The 19,929-nt window shown below is 46.2% G+C and overlaps 1 protein-coding gene across 1 annotated transcript in view; it reads right to left on the reverse strand.

Annotated features, from left to right (window-relative positions):
- Positions 1–19,929, reverse strand: part of REEP1 (receptor accessory protein 1) — a 72,628-nt gene that overhangs the window by 16,327 nt on the left and 36,372 nt on the right. The window contains exons 6-7 of the mRNA XM_082316496.1: positions 13,762–13,812; positions 6,342–6,510 (exon numbers count right to left, since the gene is read on the reverse strand). Of these exons, the coding sequence (XP_082172622.1) occupies positions 6,342–6,510; positions 13,762–13,812 (220 nt within the window). The remainder of the gene's footprint in view (positions 1–6,341; positions 6,511–13,761; positions 13,813–19,929) is intronic.

Here is a 19,929-nt window from a genome sequence, read left to right on the forward strand (position 1 = left end):
ACCTTCCTTCTCCTATTGCTTGATGTCTGTGCTGCTGCTCTCTACTGGCTTCAGGATCTGACCCAGGTCAAGAGCAACCTGGAAGCAAGGAACAGCATTTAACTTGAAACAGCTCCCTGGCTGGGGTCAGCATATATAAATAAGATTTAAACATGTGGAAAGGAAAGGACAGTATGGGGCAGAAGCAAGCAGCTGGGTCACACCCTTTCAACGGGAGTGCTGGCTCACATTGGCTGGATGCTGCTGTGAAACCATGGCCTTTGTATAAAAGAGATGAGTCTAAACCAACCTCAAGAGATCTGCTGTGGGTTGAGCCTCTGATTTTACACAGAAGGTAGCTGGTCACAGTTTTATGAAGGTTTATTCTCTGAGAGCTCATACAACTATGGGTTGTTCTCACATCTTTTTGGAGTTTTTCTGGTTGGTGGGGACTGAACCACCCAGACATATCCTGAATGCTGGTATTTCCCCACCTTTGTTCCTTCCTTGCAAAGCCTTCAGCGCTTAAGTGCAAAACCGAGAAACAGCCTTGACTCTCTCGTGCACAGAGGAGTGGCGAGTATCAGAAAGCACACTGCACATTTCTGCTTTGAAATCATTCCAGCTGAAATGATCTCTGCCTGGAGTAAGCTTCAGCAGAAAGGACACTCGGTCTGGGCAATACAGAGGGTGGCTCCGTAATACGTGATCCTCTGGGCCAGACAGCATCAGCTCTGGACACTGACCGTCCCGTGATGCAACACAAGTCTCCTGCTGCTGAAATACGTCCCACTGACTCACCCAAAAGCAAGGCCGGCCTCCAGTGCCCAGCCCACACTGGAGGTCTCCACTGACATCAGCAACTGTAAGACATGTTTGCATCAGCTCTGGGATTGAGCTATGTGCCACAGTGGCCAGTATCCCATTCCTCAAGTCACATCTGTCACTCACCAGCCATCGCAAGGGAACAAGTTTTATCTGCACTGTCCAGGATGCTTTTAAGGCAATACTGTAAGGTTAAGAAGTGCAAAAGCCCCCCACTGTTAATATAGACACATCTGTATGTGGATTGCTACTGGACATTTGCCAGAACAACAGGACTGCCTTGAAAAGTATTTGGAAATGTTGTTCTGGAGCTTTCATTTTTCCATAATGATGAGTAGCCACACGACATTTACATTTCCAAAAGGGAAGAGGCAGTTCTGTCTGTGGAAGAAGAACAGGTTGGAACATGCATCAAGGCTAAAATATCACAGGCTATCATCAGGGTGCCAGGACACTAAATCGAGAAACGCTGAACTAAGAGCAAAGCAAAAGATCAGATAAAGAGGACAGGTGGTGGGCCTGCTAAGTGGAGGAAGGGCAATCATCGTGTCTCCTCGGCATGTGTCAAAGGAAGGTGTGCACGTGCTTCACAGGAGCCATGGCGATGCCTCACGTAATGTGCTGTGTGTGGGGGCGGCAGCCACACACAAATCATGGCAAAAGCAGCCTTTGCCCCTTTGTGTCACCTGCATGTGGCTTTTGACTGGGTGCGAGGAGGAGGAGAAGGGTCTTTCTGTGGGATGGGTGTGAATACACCCGGAGCACCTGGAGCCCGCTGTACGCTGAGCAGTCCCGCTCCTGCGGAAGGCCATCGGCACGAGCAGGACCGCTTGACGTATAGCGGGCACCACTGAAAGGCAGCAAAGACAGCAAAAAGTAGAGGAAAAGAAGGAGTAATTCCCCTTGTCTCAAAGGCAGCTCTTGCATATTCTATTTCTTGGCCTCATAAGACACTCTTCAGCAGGCAAAAATAAACTTTCGCTGTGTCTGCATGTGGTCGTTACTAACTAAATGCCAAGCTCTTCACACGGTGCTTTGTGTCAAGAGGGGATTCAGAGTGTCGCAAATCCATCTAACCAGCACCAGTCACACTATAAAAATAACAACAATGGAAATGAAACAAGCTGAGTGGTTATTTAATGTAGCCTGAGTATAGCGTGGTCCTGCAGCCAGCTTTTGGCCACAGCCAAAGCCCACCGGTGTCAGGAGAGTCTTTTCATGGGTTTCAGTAGGCTTGGAAACATGCCCAAGAGCTGTGAAACCAGAACCTGAACCGCTCCTGGTGCTCACAGGGGGACTGGGGCGTTTCAAACCAACAAACCTGAGTTTCAGCAGTCTCACCTGTGCAGGGAAGACAACAGACCTCTCTCCACCTCCCTGTCTTTCCAAATCGCTTTCTCTCAGATATCATATCTGCTCTTAAACACAGTCACACAACAGGATTGGAACTGAGCAACACCAAGTTCCACACCAGATCTGGCTGTGTTTTCATTGCTCAGGGACTGGGACCCATCTAAACTCCTGTAACCTCAACCTAAAGAGCCACCTCTTGTCTTTGCCTCACTGTTGTAAGCGAGGGTGCGCTTCCATGCACCATTTGTTCAGTAGCAAAGCTGGCTTGAGGAGCTTCCTGTTCCTGGTCTCTTGATCTCAAAACATATCTCCCCGAAGGTCTCCCAAAACAGTTATTTGGAGGCTTCCAGTAAGGTGGATCTGAGTTAAAAATAATCCCTCAAAAATAGTACAAGAAAGTATTTTGAACCTGGATCAAACTCAGGATTTCTTCCCGAGTCCACAGCTCTTTACTACTGGACAGCTTGAGTGACCATAGCTAGGCTGTTCCATCACCTGAGGGTAGCACCTGACATCTCGTTATCATAACACTGCAATTCTCTCTTTGACGTGGCTGTCTCTCCTGTTGAGAAAATTAAGACCTTGTGCTAGATGCAAAACTAATTTTTCAGCCTTTGCACATCCCTGACAGCCGTATGAGAGAAATAAAGGGAGCTATAAGAGCACTCCCACAGGCAAGCTGCGCGTGTACTCCTTCATCAAAGACTGTGACCCCCGTAGGACTGAGTGATGCTCACGCACACTCCCAGGCATGGGGATGCCGGTCCCGAAGCGAAAGGGGTTACAAGTGCTACAGCAGCGCTTGGCTTTTCCACTGGTAAGGCTGGCTGTGGCCTAGCAATGCCCCCTTCCTCAGGCAAACCCCACGTGCAGCAGCACTCCTCAACACATCCAGTCAAAATAACGCTTCAGGTTCCTGTGCCTGCCACAGTTACTGATCATTTGTAAATTCAGGCAGTGACTTTGAAAGCTGCACTTGCAGAGGATGGCAACAGGTTGGTATGGAAGGAGGATGTAGGGAAATGTGTGGGAGTGGAAGCACCTGAATGAACAAACGGCAGAAGAAGGGCTGTAAGAGTGGCACCCAGACCAGCAAGGCATCAAGATCCCAGCACACCCACATGCAGCTTCTCAGATGCTTGGTCTGGGAAACAAAGGACAGAATAAAGGAAGGGAAAGCATAAAAAGGGACATTTCAGTTGTCCAGAAACTTCTCGGGGTAGTAGCAAGATAGAGCGCTGTTACTACACGCAGAAACCTTCTTGCAAAACTGGGATCAATGCACAGACGAGACTTTTCCACGGGTATTTTACATGTTATAATCACTGAAGTAAGGTGTACAGGAAAGCCACATAAGAAATCTTCTAAGGTATTGACCTTAAAATACACGAGCATCTTCTACCACATATGGCTTTCAGGACCTGGGCATGGGAAGTCCAATTTTTTCTGTTACAGGCACGCTGAGAACAAAGGTACGCTGCTCCAGGTCACACCAGTATTTTGCAATAAAGCGGCGTGTGAATTCACGTGTCCTAACTCACAGTCTTGCCTCCTAACCGCCACACTGCTTCTTCTGCAGACCTCTTCCTTCAAGCCTTCCCTAAAAGTCTCCTTAAAGCAGGATTTCTACTCAGAGCAAGGGTACAACGTTTGCAGCCCCAGCCAGGCTCTCTTTTAATGTTCTTGAAGTCGTTTCGTGTATCCCAGCTACTGCTGTCAGGCTTTCTAACAGCTGGTTAGAAAGACCTTTTACAAGAAAGGTGAGGTCTTTGGCTGAGTCATCCTCATGTCAAACAGACTGTCCGGGGTATTTTTGCTGACTCCCTCTGATGTCAGACTAAGTCCTATTATCTCTAAAGCAGGAATATAAAGAGAAGTCTAATGTTTCTGTGAGACAGCGGGGACTGCTGACATGGACATTTGTGTTAACTAAGGGCTTTGGGACAGGATAAAGAGCTGTGTGTCAGCTGTTCGGTAGTGACTGCTCACGCTCATACTCATATATGTATATATTATATATAGACAGAGCATATATATGGAGCACTCCAACTAAACGAATATGGAAGGTGGAGTGATGGGACCATGTCTGGGCTTGGTGTGCCTAGAACAGTGTCGTTTCACCCCGAATATGGCCCTCAGGATGTGATACAGTCTGGCTGATAGATCACACCCTTCCATACACACACGCACACGCGATAGTTATGACTCTGATCAATTCGCCCCTCTAGACGTTCTGACTACATATATAATTGTGCCGACACAAAACAGCACAAGGACTGGAGAGACCAGGACCACTTCTTTCACTTAACCTGATTAAAAGGTATTTAAAAGAAGGGTAGACATGGTGCTTAGGGACATGGTTTAGTGGTGGACTTGGCAGTGTTAGGTTTATGGTTGGACTCGATGCTCTTAGAGGTCTTTTCCAACCTAAACTATTTTGCAAATTTGTAGGTTTTTTATTAAAAGAAGAATTAAAAACAAAATCTTAAATTACTCGGATCCAAAAATTTGTGATAAACACTAGGCTCAGTTTGAAAAGTTTATGAACAATTCAATTTTCCAGAGATTCATTTTGAGAGATCCTTGTACAGTATTGAAATGAAACCAGATCAGAATCAAAACCTTCTGTGTGTTAAGACGGGGGTTTGTGGCCAGGTGAGCTGAGATCGCTGCCTTAATTACAAAACTACAAAGGCTGCTCTATACAACATGGAATTAAGATAACTAAATTATGTTTTATTTGTGCCATTTGTTATTTTGGTCTAAATGATGTGTGAATTTTTATTTTTTTTTTGGAATAAGAGTTTTATATTCCATGTGTGAACACTTTACTTTCAGATGAATTACTTCAAGAGACGTGTATACAAGACCTTACATAAACATCATAATAAAACCACTGTGCACCAACATTAGCTATTTCACTTTACCTGTAAAGAGAATTTATTCAACAGATTATGTTAAAAAAAAGCTAAACAGAGAAGTCTGTGAGCTATAATTCTCAGAATTTATAAAAGGCTTTGAAGGATGCTCTTTAGGAAGGACAAGACAAGACATTTCTAATACATTCCAAAACTAAAGCAAACTAGAAGGAGTAGCCACCTACACAGGCTTGAAACACAGTGAATGTTCGCACAGACCTCAACACACACAAGCTGAAACTGCTAAATTGCAAACTTGCCAGCATGTGTTTCACAAGCCACCAAGTGCAACACACCTGCAACTTTCTGTGGCTTCTCATCAGAGCAGTCGAGTTGCATGATCTTTGGTGGTGTTTGGGAATCCCAGAAGCCATCTGGAACCCCCTGCTTGGGATAACCCTCCATGTCTCAATTTTTGAGATCTAATCTGCAAAGCTATCTCCAATTAAATGGTTTGGATCTGGGCTTACAAAGATTTCTTTAACCAAGCTTGAAACAATTTTTTGTAACTAAATGCTCAGGAATGGATCTTATTCCCACCATGATGTTTCTTCCCTTTGTTCTTTCAGAATTTGAGAACAAACCATTGCCCTTCAGAGAGACTTGTTTTCCACAACAGTGCTTATGCAGACATCCTTCATATCGTAAACAGCTGTCAGATCTTGGTCTCCGCTTCTAGGAGTGCTTTATATGGGTTTTATTTCTCAGTAAGCTTCATCAGTGATAAAGTTCTGGAACTACAACTGTCAGGTGTTGTAACAGCTACTGTACAGTTTAGAAGCAACACAAGTGGGCCTAATTCAAACCAGATATCCATTAGAACTCGCATTTATGTTTAGATGACATAAGAGAGAGAGGCTGTACCACCATATGGGGGCTTTGATGACAATAATGACTCTTGCCCACTACTGTGCATTCTTATCTCCCCTTTTTGCACTTCCATTAGCCCCTCTCATTGAAAACCCACCACAGCTTGCAGCCCCCAGCCCAGAGCCCAACTCTTCAGCTCAAGTTGCAAGGACGGATGCTGGCTCCCTCCCATGCTCAAGTCCAGTCCTTGGTACCAGCCAGGAATAGTAACCATCAAATGATGATACTGTTTTCTCTCTTAAGTGCCAAGAGACTCAACAGACTGCCTGTGTCCTGTGAATTCTGGTATGTGCTGCCTGCAATGTCTGTTTCTATATATTCCTGCCAACTGCATGACTTCATCCAGCTGCCTGATATTTCAGACAACACAACACTGAAAATAACACTGGCACTTACCTGAGCTGCCAGTGCCTTCCGATGCACTTCTGGATGTTTTTGGCTGGCTCTGTTTGCTACTTGTTCGTACAGTGACCGAAGGAGGAACAGTGCTGCTGCTGTCTCCGCGAATCGTCGAGAGATCCTGCATGCTAAAGCTCCTTAGTCTCTCAGACAGGGCCCCTTGTCCCTAGTTAAACAAGCAAGCAAATAACACACATAAAAGTTAGATTCCACAGTGCATTTTGAGCCTTTCTCCTCCCTAGCTCATTGAAATCCACCAGGACAATAGGAAGAGAAAAAATTGCCTGGTCCAGTAACCTACGGAGGACAAAAATGCGTTGTTAAAAGCATCATTTCCCTCTCTTTGCTCTTCCTTTTGGAGTGGTTTTACGCACAAAATCATTCAAACTTTTGACGACGAGCATCTCTGGTTCTTCAATGCAGTCATTTGAGCTCAGAGCAGCCTTGGCCCCATCTACAGCAGCAGGATGTTGTTGTATCTTTCTAGTAGGTGCTTTTCCTCATTAGGATCCAAGTCAAATAGGTGCTTGGCTTCAGAAACACAATTAAATACTCTGCATCAAAATAACTCCCTTTTAAAGTTAATCATCTATGATGATATTCACCCCGCCATTCTCAGTCATAAACAGAATTTCCAGAGCACAGAAAATTTGCAATGTTAAAGTAATAAAAAGTTATTGTTAAATGCAAAGAAATATTCCAGTGCTTTTTTCATGCAGCTGAAGGAAGAAATAAACTAACACAACATTTTTCTTTCTTTTTAGACTAGATCTCAATCAGGCAACAAACATATTCCTTGGTGAAAGGAATGTAGCTGTTCTTTGTAAAGGATGGGTTGGTAAAAAGACACTTTTCATTAAAACTACATCCCATCAAAAAGCTGACTGTAAGTACACCTCTTTCTGAATTCTGTAACCCTCATACTACACCACTGCCATAAAGTAAGAATGCCAAAAAATACAATCAATACAGAAACTATCTGTCCTTCTCTGTTGGCTACATTAAGTGACATTCAGAATATAAATAGCATAACTGATAAAAAGTTTAGGTTTTAGCATTTTGTTGAGGGGCGAGGGTCTGAAAGATACTCCATAGCATATAGTCTTGAAAAAAATACTGAAATAAATACATAGAGCCTGATTCTAAAATTATTTCTGCTAGGGTAAATTAGGAAAACTTCAATGGATGCTTTGACTGAGGTGAAACCAGAAAGATGGTAAACAACAGCAAATATTGCCCTCTTTAACAAAAGAGATAAGGCACATGGTAGCAATTCACACACCACCTGCATTTAGACTTGTATTTGTCAAGGCAGTACGTAAGTGAAAGCATAGCCTGAGCACTGCCAGAGGGCCCTGGGATGGGGCTGGAGCAGAACACATCACTGCTCCCTTCTGGGCTGCAGATCTGCGAATCCTGCCCACAAAAGCAGGGCGCAGGCGAGGGGCCGGTGGAGAGCACGCGCCGGCGCTGGCCTGGCATGGAGAGGGGACTCGCCCTGATCATCTACAATCGAAGGCTTGCAAAAGCAGACAGGCAACACTGTCTGTCCCCTACTGCACTGGCATTGACGCATTGGGAAGGCAATGCACTAGTTTACCTACAGGTACTGATTTACCAACATCACTTCAGAAATTTCGCATGCGGAGTAATGGAAAATCAGTGCCTGCACCCTGTATAAATTCCTTAGCACCTTGCTTTTAGGGACTGTAAGTAGACAAGGCACCAGGTGCCTATCACTACAGTCACCGTGACAGCTTGCACTTTCTACATTCAAGAAAACTGCTGGATCAGTAATCTCCCAACTTTTCAGCCTGAAGCTTTTCATACAGCAAAAATGGGTTCAAACTTTCTTCTCAACTCCATAGCATATCAATTTAACCACAGGCAGGCTAAACATCCTGGACTACAGCACTTTTCTACATCGGCAAGAAGCAAACAGCACATAATGATAACTTCTTCAACGCTGTCCCAAAGCATTATCAGTAGAAATATGCATCATCTAAGAAAAATAAAATTGCACTGTCCTTTGTGAGGCAGAGTCACCTGGTGGAGCTAGCCAGGAAGCTCCACTGGGATTTTTCTCTTTATTTTACTGAGTCTTTGGTTTCTTAAGATCTCTCTGTGTATACTGTGTTTGGCAGCTTTCTGCATTTAGTTTTTCTGCAGGCTGTTACAGAGAAGTTTCCACGCACTCACCACACTCTTCCCGCAGACTTACTTTGCTCTTTCTCATTAGCCTGTTCTACCTTTGAATGTATTTTAAAATGGATGGGGCTTTTTTGCTGGTATACCAAGACATTTTATTTTGCTTATTTTATGTGCTTGGCAGTGGAGTCCATAGAGCTGATGTTTTGTTAAAATCTCACCTCTCCCATCTCACTCTCCAACCTGCCACAAGAGCTGATGCCTGAATTTTGGCTACTTTCCTGCCAATGGCTGAGCCACTCTTGGGACATGTTCTCACTCCAACAGGCAGCTCAAGTTTTTCTTCTTAGGCCAGTCTAAGTCTAAGTCTACTCTGCAGTCTATGAATGCAACTGGCACTGAGCTGGTATACTGAAGTTTCCTTGCATGGCTGGCAAGTTGGGTGTGATCCCACCCGCCCAGAGCTCAGTGCAGTGTAGCTCTGGGTAGGTTGTGAAGCTTGTATTCATCGAATCACAGAATGCTTTGGGATGGAAGGGACCTTTAAAGGCCATCTAGTCCATCCCCCCTGCAATGGGCAGGGACATCTACAACTAGATCAGGTTGCTCAGAGCCCCATCTAACCTGACCTTGAATGTTTCCAAGGATGGGGCATCTACCACCTCTCTGGGCAACCTGTGCCAGTGTTTCACCACCCTCATTGTAAAAAATGTCTTCCTTATATCCAGTCTGAATCTACCCTCTTTTAGTTTAAAACCATTACCCCTTGTCCTATTGCTACAGGCCCTGCTAAAAAGTCTGTCCCCATCTTTCTTATAAGCCCCCTTTAAGTACTGAAAGGCCGCAATAAGGCCTCCCCGCAGCCTTCTCTTCTCCAGGCTGAACAACCCCAGCTCTCTCAGCCTTTCCTCACAGCAGAGGTGCTCCAGCTCTCTGATCATTTTTGTGGCCTCTTCTGTCCCCGCTCCAGCAGGTCCATGTCCTTCCTGTGCTGAGGACCCCAGAGCTGGATGCAGGGCTCCAGGTGGGGTCTCACCAGAGCAGAGCAGAGGGGCAGAATCCCCTCCCTCGCCCTGCTGGCCACGCTGCTTTTGATGCAGCCCAGGGTACGGCTGGCCTTCTGGGCTGCGAGAGCACATTGCCGGCTCATGTCCAGCTTTTCATCCACCAGTATCCCAAGTCCTTCTCCTCAGGGCTGCTCTCAATCCCTTCATCCCCCAGCCTGTACTGACACCAGGGATTGCCCCGACCCAAGTTCAGGACCCTGCACTTGTCCTTGTTGAACCCCATGAGGTTCCCACAGGCCCGCCTCTCCAGCCTGTCCAGGTCCCTCTGGGTGGCCTCCCGTCCCTCAGGGACATCAGCTGCACCACTCAGCTTGGTGTCATCTGCAAACTTGCTGGTTCCTGCACTGCCACCCTATTCTCCGTAACTGGTTAAAGCTAACACAAGACATCCTGCCCTGCAGTTTGACTTCAACAGACAGATCCCTAGCGAGAGCAAGCTGAGAGCAATCAGATCACTAAATACTATTTTGCTGTTGCAGAATGACCGGGCCAGCAAAGTCGGAGGGTTAGCAACTGATGAGCTGCTGTAACCGGAGTGCTGTATTCCTCCCGCACCACCAGCTCAAGTGTCAGCAGAGCTCAAGCTTTTAACCTCCTCCCAGCCGCTCTGCTTAGCCAGCTAACCCAAACACCATTTCATTCCAGCGAGCGATTTGTGTATGTGGACATGAGTAAGATTAGAGACGAGATTAATGCGTCAGATGACCCTGCCAGGGAAGATCACACTAATGCACCCTTTTGCATTGAAAATGAAGAAGAATGCGTTAATATTCTTGCATTGCAACTTGTGAGGTAGCGGCATATAATGATCAAAGCCCCCAGAGACAGCTTTGAAACAAGGACCTGATATATGCCTGTCATCTGCGGGTCCATTACATTAGCATATAATATGTATAACCGCAGCCTTAAACGCACAGTCACGGCTAAACAACTTTCACTTTCTCCAGGAAAAAAATTTAAAAATTGTCTTTTCTTGATTTTTGCTTTCATTTAACCTGAGTTTATAACAGCAAAGATAAAGGTTGCTCATCACACAGATAATAGCAAAATATTACTGTTCCTACCATTCCATGAAACAGTTTGTCCGAATCTCAGAAACGGCAGGGACAGAAAAGGCTCAGGCTGAGCGAGGGCAGTGAAGACGTGTGAAAGCCTGCTGACTTCCCTTCCATTTATTTTCTTTCATATTTTTGCACCTTCGGTCTTTGTAGGGATAGACTTGATTTAATTGCTCCTAGGGCACAACGTAACACTCACAATTCTTTCCTAGTTGCCACATTACTATCTGACCCCAAATAGAAACATGACAAAAACTATGATTACAACAGAATCAGGATCGTTTCAGAGTAAAATGGAAAATGTTGTTACCAATCTTAATTTCCCTGTCAGATAAGCAGCTGCTGTATATGAAATCACAAACATTTGAAAAGCCAGTGCTGTGAGTTTGCACTGCTGTAGTTATATTTTTTAGCAATACTTTATCCAGCTGTAACGCTTATTATTCCACAATAAGACTTATCATTTATTAATGAAATAAAAAAACAAGTTAATAGCTTTATTTCACAACAGGATAGATTTAGCACACCACACATCTTGGGCCGTGTTTGGTTAAAACAATCATGTGGAAGATGAAGAGCGGCTGTTTTGGGGATTTTTGTTTACCGTCTTGGCTGTGATCACACAGATGCTCTTCCAACTGCTACAGACATGGGACATGTCCCAGAAATTTCAGCACACCGTGTGTCTGCACAGAGAGAAGATCCAGGTGCTGAAGCTATGTCTACGCTGCAGGGCAGAGGCATGTTTGTAGCATATCCTAGAGAGCGTGACAGCAGCAATATCATGACAGTTGCTGTGATAGCAACATTTCACTGTGTCAACAGCAAAACAGCATGGTGGTATTATACAGACTTTTGAAAACGGGAACTGGGAGGGCTGTGGGACTACGGATGACACCACCTCTGTCTCTCCCCTTACTGAACACCAACTGCCCTGTCAGGATGATTGTGCTGGCAGTGTGGGACCTGTATTTTGGAGACTGCATCCCCTGGAAGAGGACGCAAGCATGAAGTGGTGCTGGAAGACTGAGCCTTGCTCTCCCTGGGCACAAGACTGCCTGCCTACACTCAACTTCTACCTCACCCAGCTCCTCCTAGGACACAGATTGTCCCCGTAAGCATGGCACTTCTGATCCAGCAGAGAGTGATTTTGTTAGATGGTGAGGTTTTGGTGGCAGCAAGTGGGAGCAGGTGTCTCTGTTCCCTGCTCACTACAGTGCTCCTGCTCCCAAATTAATCTGATTTTCTTATCCCAAGGAAAGTTCACCGCATAGGTGAAGGTACGACACAAGCTGAAAGTGGATCTCTTCAGGCTTCCTTCAGCTCTTCTTCTCCCAGGACCCACCAACCTTGCCAGGTCCATACATGGGACAGTTCTCTCTTTACAGAGGCAGAGAAGGGCCAGGCTGGGGCAGGGCTTGGTGCTACTGAATAGGACAAAAGACAAATACTAAAAAAGACACAGTAATGTCACCCCCCAGTAACTGCTATCACTTGGTATCAACCTCATTTAGATTCATGACGCTACCAATGGTATTAGGGCATTGCCCATCATGTGGACATTTAAGCTGCAGAAGCTCATCTGTGATTCTAAGGGAAGTTAAAGCTCCCATCCATGTGGCATAATAATTAATCTAAAACTAATTTAGGTACATATCTACCTGCTTCAGTCAAAATTGCAACTGTAGTATAGGCATACCTTACTTCCCCACATCTAGCAGATTCTCTCCTTATTTTTGCTTTAAAGAGTGGGACAAAGCAGTATCAAAATACTGAGCTTTTTTTCAAAGCCCCCTAACCTGCATGCTACCTTTCTCTAAATGTTGCAGACATCATCATCTCCAGAAACGAACATTAACTTCTGTGGGCCCAGAGCACAAACACTGATGCAACCAATATTTGCTTGGAAGGATGAGAAATCTTGATCCTTTCCAAAATCTGAAGTCATTGTTGTGTCAGGCACTCTAAAAGGCACTCCATCAGAAATAGCTGGACTTGTCTTCCTTACTTTGCCTCTCTATAATTGATCTCTGCATTCACATTTGAAGTAAAACTTTTTAGAGGGAGATGGATTTAGGAGTCTGGAAAAACATGAGTTTACATCCAATGGAATTATTCATTAAAAATACTCCACATAGGTAGGTAACTTTACATAGGCTCTAGGTAAATAAAATTAGGCACATCATAACTTAAAAATCTGCAATTTATACAAGAAAGTCCTATTAAATATGATCTCAATACAAACAAATAACAGTGCCTAGACTTCATCGTACCTTCAGTCTGACAATCTGAAAGAATTCTGTAGGCATTATTTAGGCTTCAAAACACCTCTAACACCTACCAACTCCATTTTGCAGCTGTGGAAACTATAACACAGCATGGCAAAGTGACACAAATCAGGAACCAAAAAATGTCAAGTCATAAAAGAGAAGCTTTTAATACAGTCAGTGTTAATACAGGATGGCAACTTCTGGCCTTTTGTATCTTAGGATCAGTAGTTAATGGACAGGCAAGGGAACACTAAGTCACGCTCACCACACTTCCAGCACAATGCTCAACCTGTTAATGTTCTCTTCTCTTTTTGCTGTAACTTTGGTTAGCAGACATGTCTGCATGCATGTTACAGCCTCATCCTGCAGATACGCACTACAAGGTGTAGTGGCTGTTCCTAGGTTATCGCTATGGTGTCAGCAGGACTTCCCCAACCTATCAGAAAATGCTTGCAGAAATGCGTCTTCACTTCTGAGCCAAGCCCCGGCCTCACTGGCTCCACTGCAACCCCAACCATCCCAACGGGATCACAGCAGCAGGAGAGAAGCTCCCCTTATCCATCAGCGAGAAAACAACAGCAAACACAGCAGCGTGGCCAATGCAGTAGCAACAACCTGAGTTAGATGGGTTTTCCACACACAAAGCTCCCTGCCTGGCTGCTGGAGTCTCTCTGATTGCCAGCAGAGGACTTGGAAGGCATTTTGCTGATGAGATCAAAGACAGGCTTTTAAAGCTCAGCACGCAGGATCTACCAACTGGAAGTGGAGCAGACAGCATCTGGCCTCAGACCAATCTCAGCTGAAAACAGTTCAAACTAGTCTAATGGGGAGGCAGACGTTAGTTAGGGGTTAGTACAAGCACTCAGCAGATTACCTGCCCTTTTTTCTGGTCCAAATACAAGTGTAAATGAAGTAGCTGAGAGACCTAGCAAGGGAAAAAAGAGAGCCATTGTGGCAACACACATAAAAGCGCTGAGAATAAGGTCTATTTGAAGCACAAGTAATCGAGGCGAGACATGAGCATGACACTGGGCACCATGTGCAGGGACTCACATACACATAAAAAGCAGGGACACCCACCTGTGGACTACACCTTTGAACGTAGGTTCTCCCTTCCTCAGCTTTCCCAGAGAGATGGAGAAACCACTCCATAACCCCAGCTGACAGGGTGTTACCTAGCAAGTGTGTTTAAAGAGTAAAGCAAATTACAAACACAACGGGCTGCCACTCCACTCCTTGCACTTGATCGATGCTTCCCACTGGAGAAACCCCCAGTGTCTGGCCACCTTTGTAATCCAGACTTAAGATCATTAAGAACAGAGTGCATTTATGACTAATTTAGGCACAGGATTAGGTGAGGGACACGTGGCAGTCATTTTAGTCCCGGTGACTGACAGGTCTTCTGAGAAGTAGGGTAACGCTGGGGAATTACTCACGGCAATGAGTGGGAGTTTGCACGCAGAAGCGTTACCGTGCCTGGCTGCGGGCAGGCCCTGCTAAGAGCAAAACCATCGGCATTATGCTCTGAGCACAGGCCTGAGTGAAGGAGGAAATTGCTTCTGCCACCATATGAACACAAATAGCCTACAAGCAATATCCTCGTGGCCAGGGCCTGCGTGCTGTGCCTAGCCTGGAGCAGCTACCCGGTTTGGAGATGTCAGTACTAAAGACTCAAAGGGAAACCAGCTGACGTTAATGTTGATGGTGGGAACTTAATTTCATCCACCCTTTTTGTTTGTGCAGTTCATTTCCTCTCCTGGGAACTGTTTGTTATTGTCTCTCCTGGCCTGGTCTCTCTGTATAAATTTATTGTTTGGTTCTGCTGTCCTGTGCATTCACTGGCTATTGTCTGCTTCTTGGAGACACCACTGAAAAAGCCAACAAGAGAGAGAAACTGGAAACAGCTACCTGGATTGTAGCTCAAACAGCGTTGGGTTTTTATTGATTTGGGAGAAACAGATTCTCAAAGACTTAAGAATGAAAGATACGTCACACCAGGAACAGTTCACGAAATATATATATATATATATATGTTTCAAGAAAGCCATTTGTTGTTCCTCTTTATTGGTATAACATAGCTCAGCCATGAGATCTTTGATTTTGGATCCCAAATGGCGATCCGTTAAAGGAAGCTACTTTCAAAAGGCCTTCTGTGACAACACTAACGGGTCCCCAAAGGTTTCTCAAACTGCGTATTCTAAACCACTCCTGACATCTGCACCTCTTGGCCACGTCACAGACCAGGGCAGACAGCATGGCCATTACAGATACGGTACTAAGCAGACTGGACAGAACTGTTTGGTGAGGAAAGAAACAACCTCCCTCCAAGCAGTGGGATCTCATTGTTACAAAGAGGCTTCATCCAGCCTCTTAAAGGAGAGGATGCTCCCCACTCCTTGCCTCCCTCTTTCCCAATTCAAGTAAAAGTGCAGTTCTCCACTGTCATGCCACAAAAGGCAGCATCTCTCTCCTGCACAAGATTTTGCTCCAAACTCCCACAGTAAATAGGTCTCAATTCTCGTGGAAAATTAGGGATCTAAATATTGACTTTCAGGCAGTTGCACTGGCTATACCAGCTAGATACTAGAAATGAAGGAAAAGATGCTGTTTGACGAGAGAGGATAAAATCTAAACGATCAGCAGCATTTCCCTTCCAGTGCCCTGCTTTAAAAACCAGCAAACACACTGGGAAACTTCCCAATAAATTTCTTGGGCTAAGGGACCCTAAACTGGCAGAGCTGCGACTCCGCAGGGGGTGGTGAGCCCAAAGGTGGAAATGGAAGAGAGGCTGCTGGACCAGACAGGTGACTGCGAGCTGAAGCAATCTGGGAACTGCTGACACTGCACTCCCGAGCATTTCGGAGGTAGATGAGCATAATGAAACCCTCCCGCCTTTGTCTGCATGCCTGGTCCTTTTAACCGATAAACCAGAGTGATTGCTAGCTCTGGCAGCACCGCAAGCCGTATTTCCCCACGCATGAAAGGCTCCTGGACTGTTTCTCAGACTTATTAGGCACAAACGGGCTTTTCATTGGCACCAGTCATGCGTGCCTGCTCCCTCCACCTCATTTATCATCTCCTGCCAAGGCACTGTGCCCACTGCCAGCAGCACGCGGTGCCCCGCTCCCCTTCCTAAAGGCGAGCTGCACCAAGGGGCACACAACGGGCCACAACACCAGCTGCTGTGCAAACAGTCCCTGCCCTGCACACAGGAGGGCAGAAGAAGGGCAGAGGAAGGTACATTACCAGAAACATCTGGGTTACGATGATCTGTTGGCTGTGGGATGTTTTCTGCAGCTCTCCTTTGAAGAGCAGAGTTGAGGCTGCAGCTTGGGGATGGTTAAGTGGTTGGGAGCTGGATTTGTCTTGGCGGGGAAAAAAGACATTGGCCTATTTGGCAGAACTGGTTTGTTCAGGGTGAGGAATAAAGATACATGCAAACCCAGGAGCTTGAAGGAGAAGGTCAGAGAGCTGGGGGAGAGTGTAAAACCGGTGATGGGAGGGTTGTAGAGACAGAGGGGGCAATGGCAGGGCTGGGCTGGGTCTTGGGAAGAGAAGCAGGGAGTAGAAGGGTTGGGGACTGGGGATAGGGCAAGGCAGAAGGGGGTGGGAGCCTCAGGGTGACAGGCGGAGGACGTGCAAGTGCTGGGAGTGCGGTGACAGTGAGGGAGTACACGAGAGTGTGCTGGAGGAGGCTGGTGCTGCCTCCAAGCCATCGGTACCTCTCCTCACTGCAGCCACACACGCGTCCCAGCCGCTTACATTAGAAACCTGACTGGTGCCAATGAAAAGCCCATTTATGCCCAGGCCTCCACCTGATGGCTCCGCTGCCTGGACAAGGCCTTGCAGCTGCCCCGCTACTGGGGCTGTAACAGCCTTGCTGCTGCTCCCCTTCTGCTGTGACCCAAAAGCAGGCTCCTTTTCTGCTTCTCCTCCCCCAAGGTGAGCTGGAAAGAAGGTGGTCGTCAGTGCCCAGGGCCCTTTGGGAGCGGGAATGGCTGAACTAGCTGGAACTAATTTAAAACATGCAAAGAGCAGCAGGATTTACTGCCCGGTCATATAATCCCACCACTTAGGACTGACCCACTTCAAGTCACAGACTGTGACAGAATGACCAAGCAATGAGGACAAGATTACAGAGCCACAAATCAGATTATGCTCCTTGGTGGGGATGCAAGCTGCTGGGGGCAGGGAAAAGATCTGTGTTGAGCACCTAGCAGGGGTAGTAAGCCCAGATATCCAATGTTCTGTCTGCTTAGAGAGCATCAAAAATAGACTCTCCGTAGAGAGAGAAAACACCCAAGTGAGCCAGCTGGGCTCAGGGTACTTGGGACACTGACAGCTCCTCAGCCCGTAAAATGAACTGGCACAGGTTTGTGCCAGTGTTAGCACAACTGTGGCTTCAAAACAAAACAGAGCAGGGGAAGGGAGCAGGAGGAAGGGGACGGGAGACAAGCCTGCAGTTGGCTAACTAAAACTGTAGGCTATTTAAGGTAGAAAGGGGAAAGCGCCAGGGGACCAGAGATAAGGAAGGTGTGGCTGCGTACAGCTTAAAGCATCTTAGCCTGTCGTAAATATATAAGTGGCGGCCTGTCACACACAAATGGTAATCAGAGAGCCAGCCGCATTTTGCTGCTCTATGGATAAAAAGAATGAAGACATGGGCCTTGCCCAAAGATCTTATCACGAAAGACAAAAGATCACAACGGATCCTGTGGGAGCATAAGAAGGTCAGTTACCACAGCTTAGAGAGAAAGGGGAGGACAGGACTATGCACAGTGGGAGACACTTCTCCAAGTACAGGAGCCTTTAGATTTAAGCTAATTTACTGAAAACAGGTCTGTACAGAGCACACTTTCAGCCCAGCAGCTGAATGTGTATTTGCTACCAGAAGCTGCTGATTTGCGAAGTCTGAGGGTCCATTTCTTAATACAAAAGCATCTTTTCCTCACCCCTTAATCCAAGTTAAGCAGGAAATAAGACAGATCCTCACATTCACTGCTGGTAAAAGCCACGTTTTCCATGGGAGCTGCAGGAGCAGCTTCTGAATATACGGTCATCTCTGTAGAATCCAATTTTAACTTGATCCGTTAAAGGCTGAAACCCAGTGAACCTGTTCAGGGCTCACTTTCCCATCTACACTCAACGCAGGCTAGCTGGATACCCTTAAACCTTGGCATTGGGAAAGCCAGGATAAGCCCTAGAAATAGCATTCTCTTTCCTCCCTCCCTAGAAGCTTCCCCCTAAGGACAGCACTGCAGTCTTGTCTGGGACCTGTCAGCTCAACGCGTTTTCCAGATAACTAGTCATTTAAACTTCTCTCACGCAGGATAATCTAGCTCTGGTAAACCTCCTTATCAAGTGAGCAAGTAAGGGCGTTGCCATACGTTTAACAGCAGCTGAAAACCAAGGCAACAGAAGCTGTTACTACCTGTACCTGCTTGTATCGCTCCTTTCTTGGAAAGGGCTCCCAGAGCAGCAGGGGCAGCTAAATGGAGACATGTCCACACCCGACCCATCACACTTCAAACCCTGAATACCCGAGGAACCCCAGCTCAGCACTTTTGTACCGCAACACATCAGGCTGTAAATCACAGCCACTTAACTCTCCCTGCTCGAAAGACAACAAATTCAGTCTAAGAAGGGCAAGGGACAGAAGTGTCTTGAACCATTCCTGACTATTACACCATGAAGAGTGTAAATGTATTAAGGGTGTAGTCCCATGAGCAGCAGAGCTAATCTGCCTGCTTCCCATGACCAGGAAGGGGAGATCTTGCTTTCCTTTCCTCTGGCCATACTCCTCACAATGCAGTTCTATCCCTTCCCTTGTGCTGGCTCAGGCACTTGAGCCACATTTGTGGGCTCAAAAAACAGTATTCCCTTTCTTTCTCTTTCTGGATTAGCTTTCTGATAGATCAGAGATAAACTGAGGAGGTCCAAAGAGCACAGTAACCCCCTGGGAGCAGGAGCATTACCACATTTTGGGGGAGGAGAGCTGTCAGATCAGCTCAGCCTGTCTCTTCGATCTGCACCCTGAGGCACACCGAAGCAAGCAACTTGCTAGAGGCCACATGCCAAAGGCGTAAAGGAAGCCAGGAGTCCTATTTTTCCTCACATACTCAAAGTAATTTAAATGTCAAGGTTGAAGCAAAGACATGAACAGTCCTTGCTTTGTTATAAAAATCAGTCAATTGATTAATCAATCCAATAACAACCTCTCAATCTTATCAACAGATCATTTTCCACCTCCCCAAAGTACCATGCAGGAAAGACTCTTCTGGTCCATTGACAGGTTGCAATATCTTAACTCTTTTCTCCCAAGCCAGGCTGGCAGATGTGCCATACAGTAACGCCACACAAGTCACAGAGCTGCTTTCTTCCAGCACTGAATGGGGAGCTTCATTAACTCATGCAAAACAACGGCTTCCTTGTACCCTGGAGACTCTTCTCCCTTCTACCCAGCTTCGCACTGCCACTGGAGCCACATTTCAAGACAGTGAGATTCTTAAGAAAAACACCAGAAAAGCAGGACAGTGGGAAGAAAAACTGCGGTGCTGACTGTTCATTCAAGTTGAAGAGCTGATGAAGACACTGTTGCAGTCCTGAAGATGAACAGGCTGGCACTGTGGGTCTGGGCTACTGTTGAGCTTCTCATATTCAGGAGCTACGCAAACAGGAGTCAGAGTTTCTTTGGGATTCACAGATAGTTTCTCACTCTGTCCTAAAAACAGCTCCAGCACAGAGAGTCTGCAGCACCTTGTAGGAAGGGGCTCAGAGCAAAGGCAGTGCTGCAAAACAGGCATTCCCAGAACCTATTTATCTCCGTGGTGCAACTTCTTCAGGCTTACATAGCATCAACAAAACTGTTAAGTGTCATGGAGGGATCACACAAATGTTGTTTTGCTGGGTATATAACACACAGCTTTGCCTTAGCTCCACGTTCATCCCAGGTTTCAGTCCAGGTTTGGATTAGCCAGCAGTCCCTGGGTTAGCAGAGCCTCCCCACTGAAGAGCAACAGTTTGGGAGAAGAACTGAGCTAGG

This window comes from Platalea leucorodia (genome assembly GCF_965183815.1).
Source record: "Platalea leucorodia genome assembly, chromosome: 6".
Lineage (NCBI taxonomy): Eukaryota > Metazoa > Chordata > Aves > Pelecaniformes > Threskiornithidae > Platalea > Platalea leucorodia.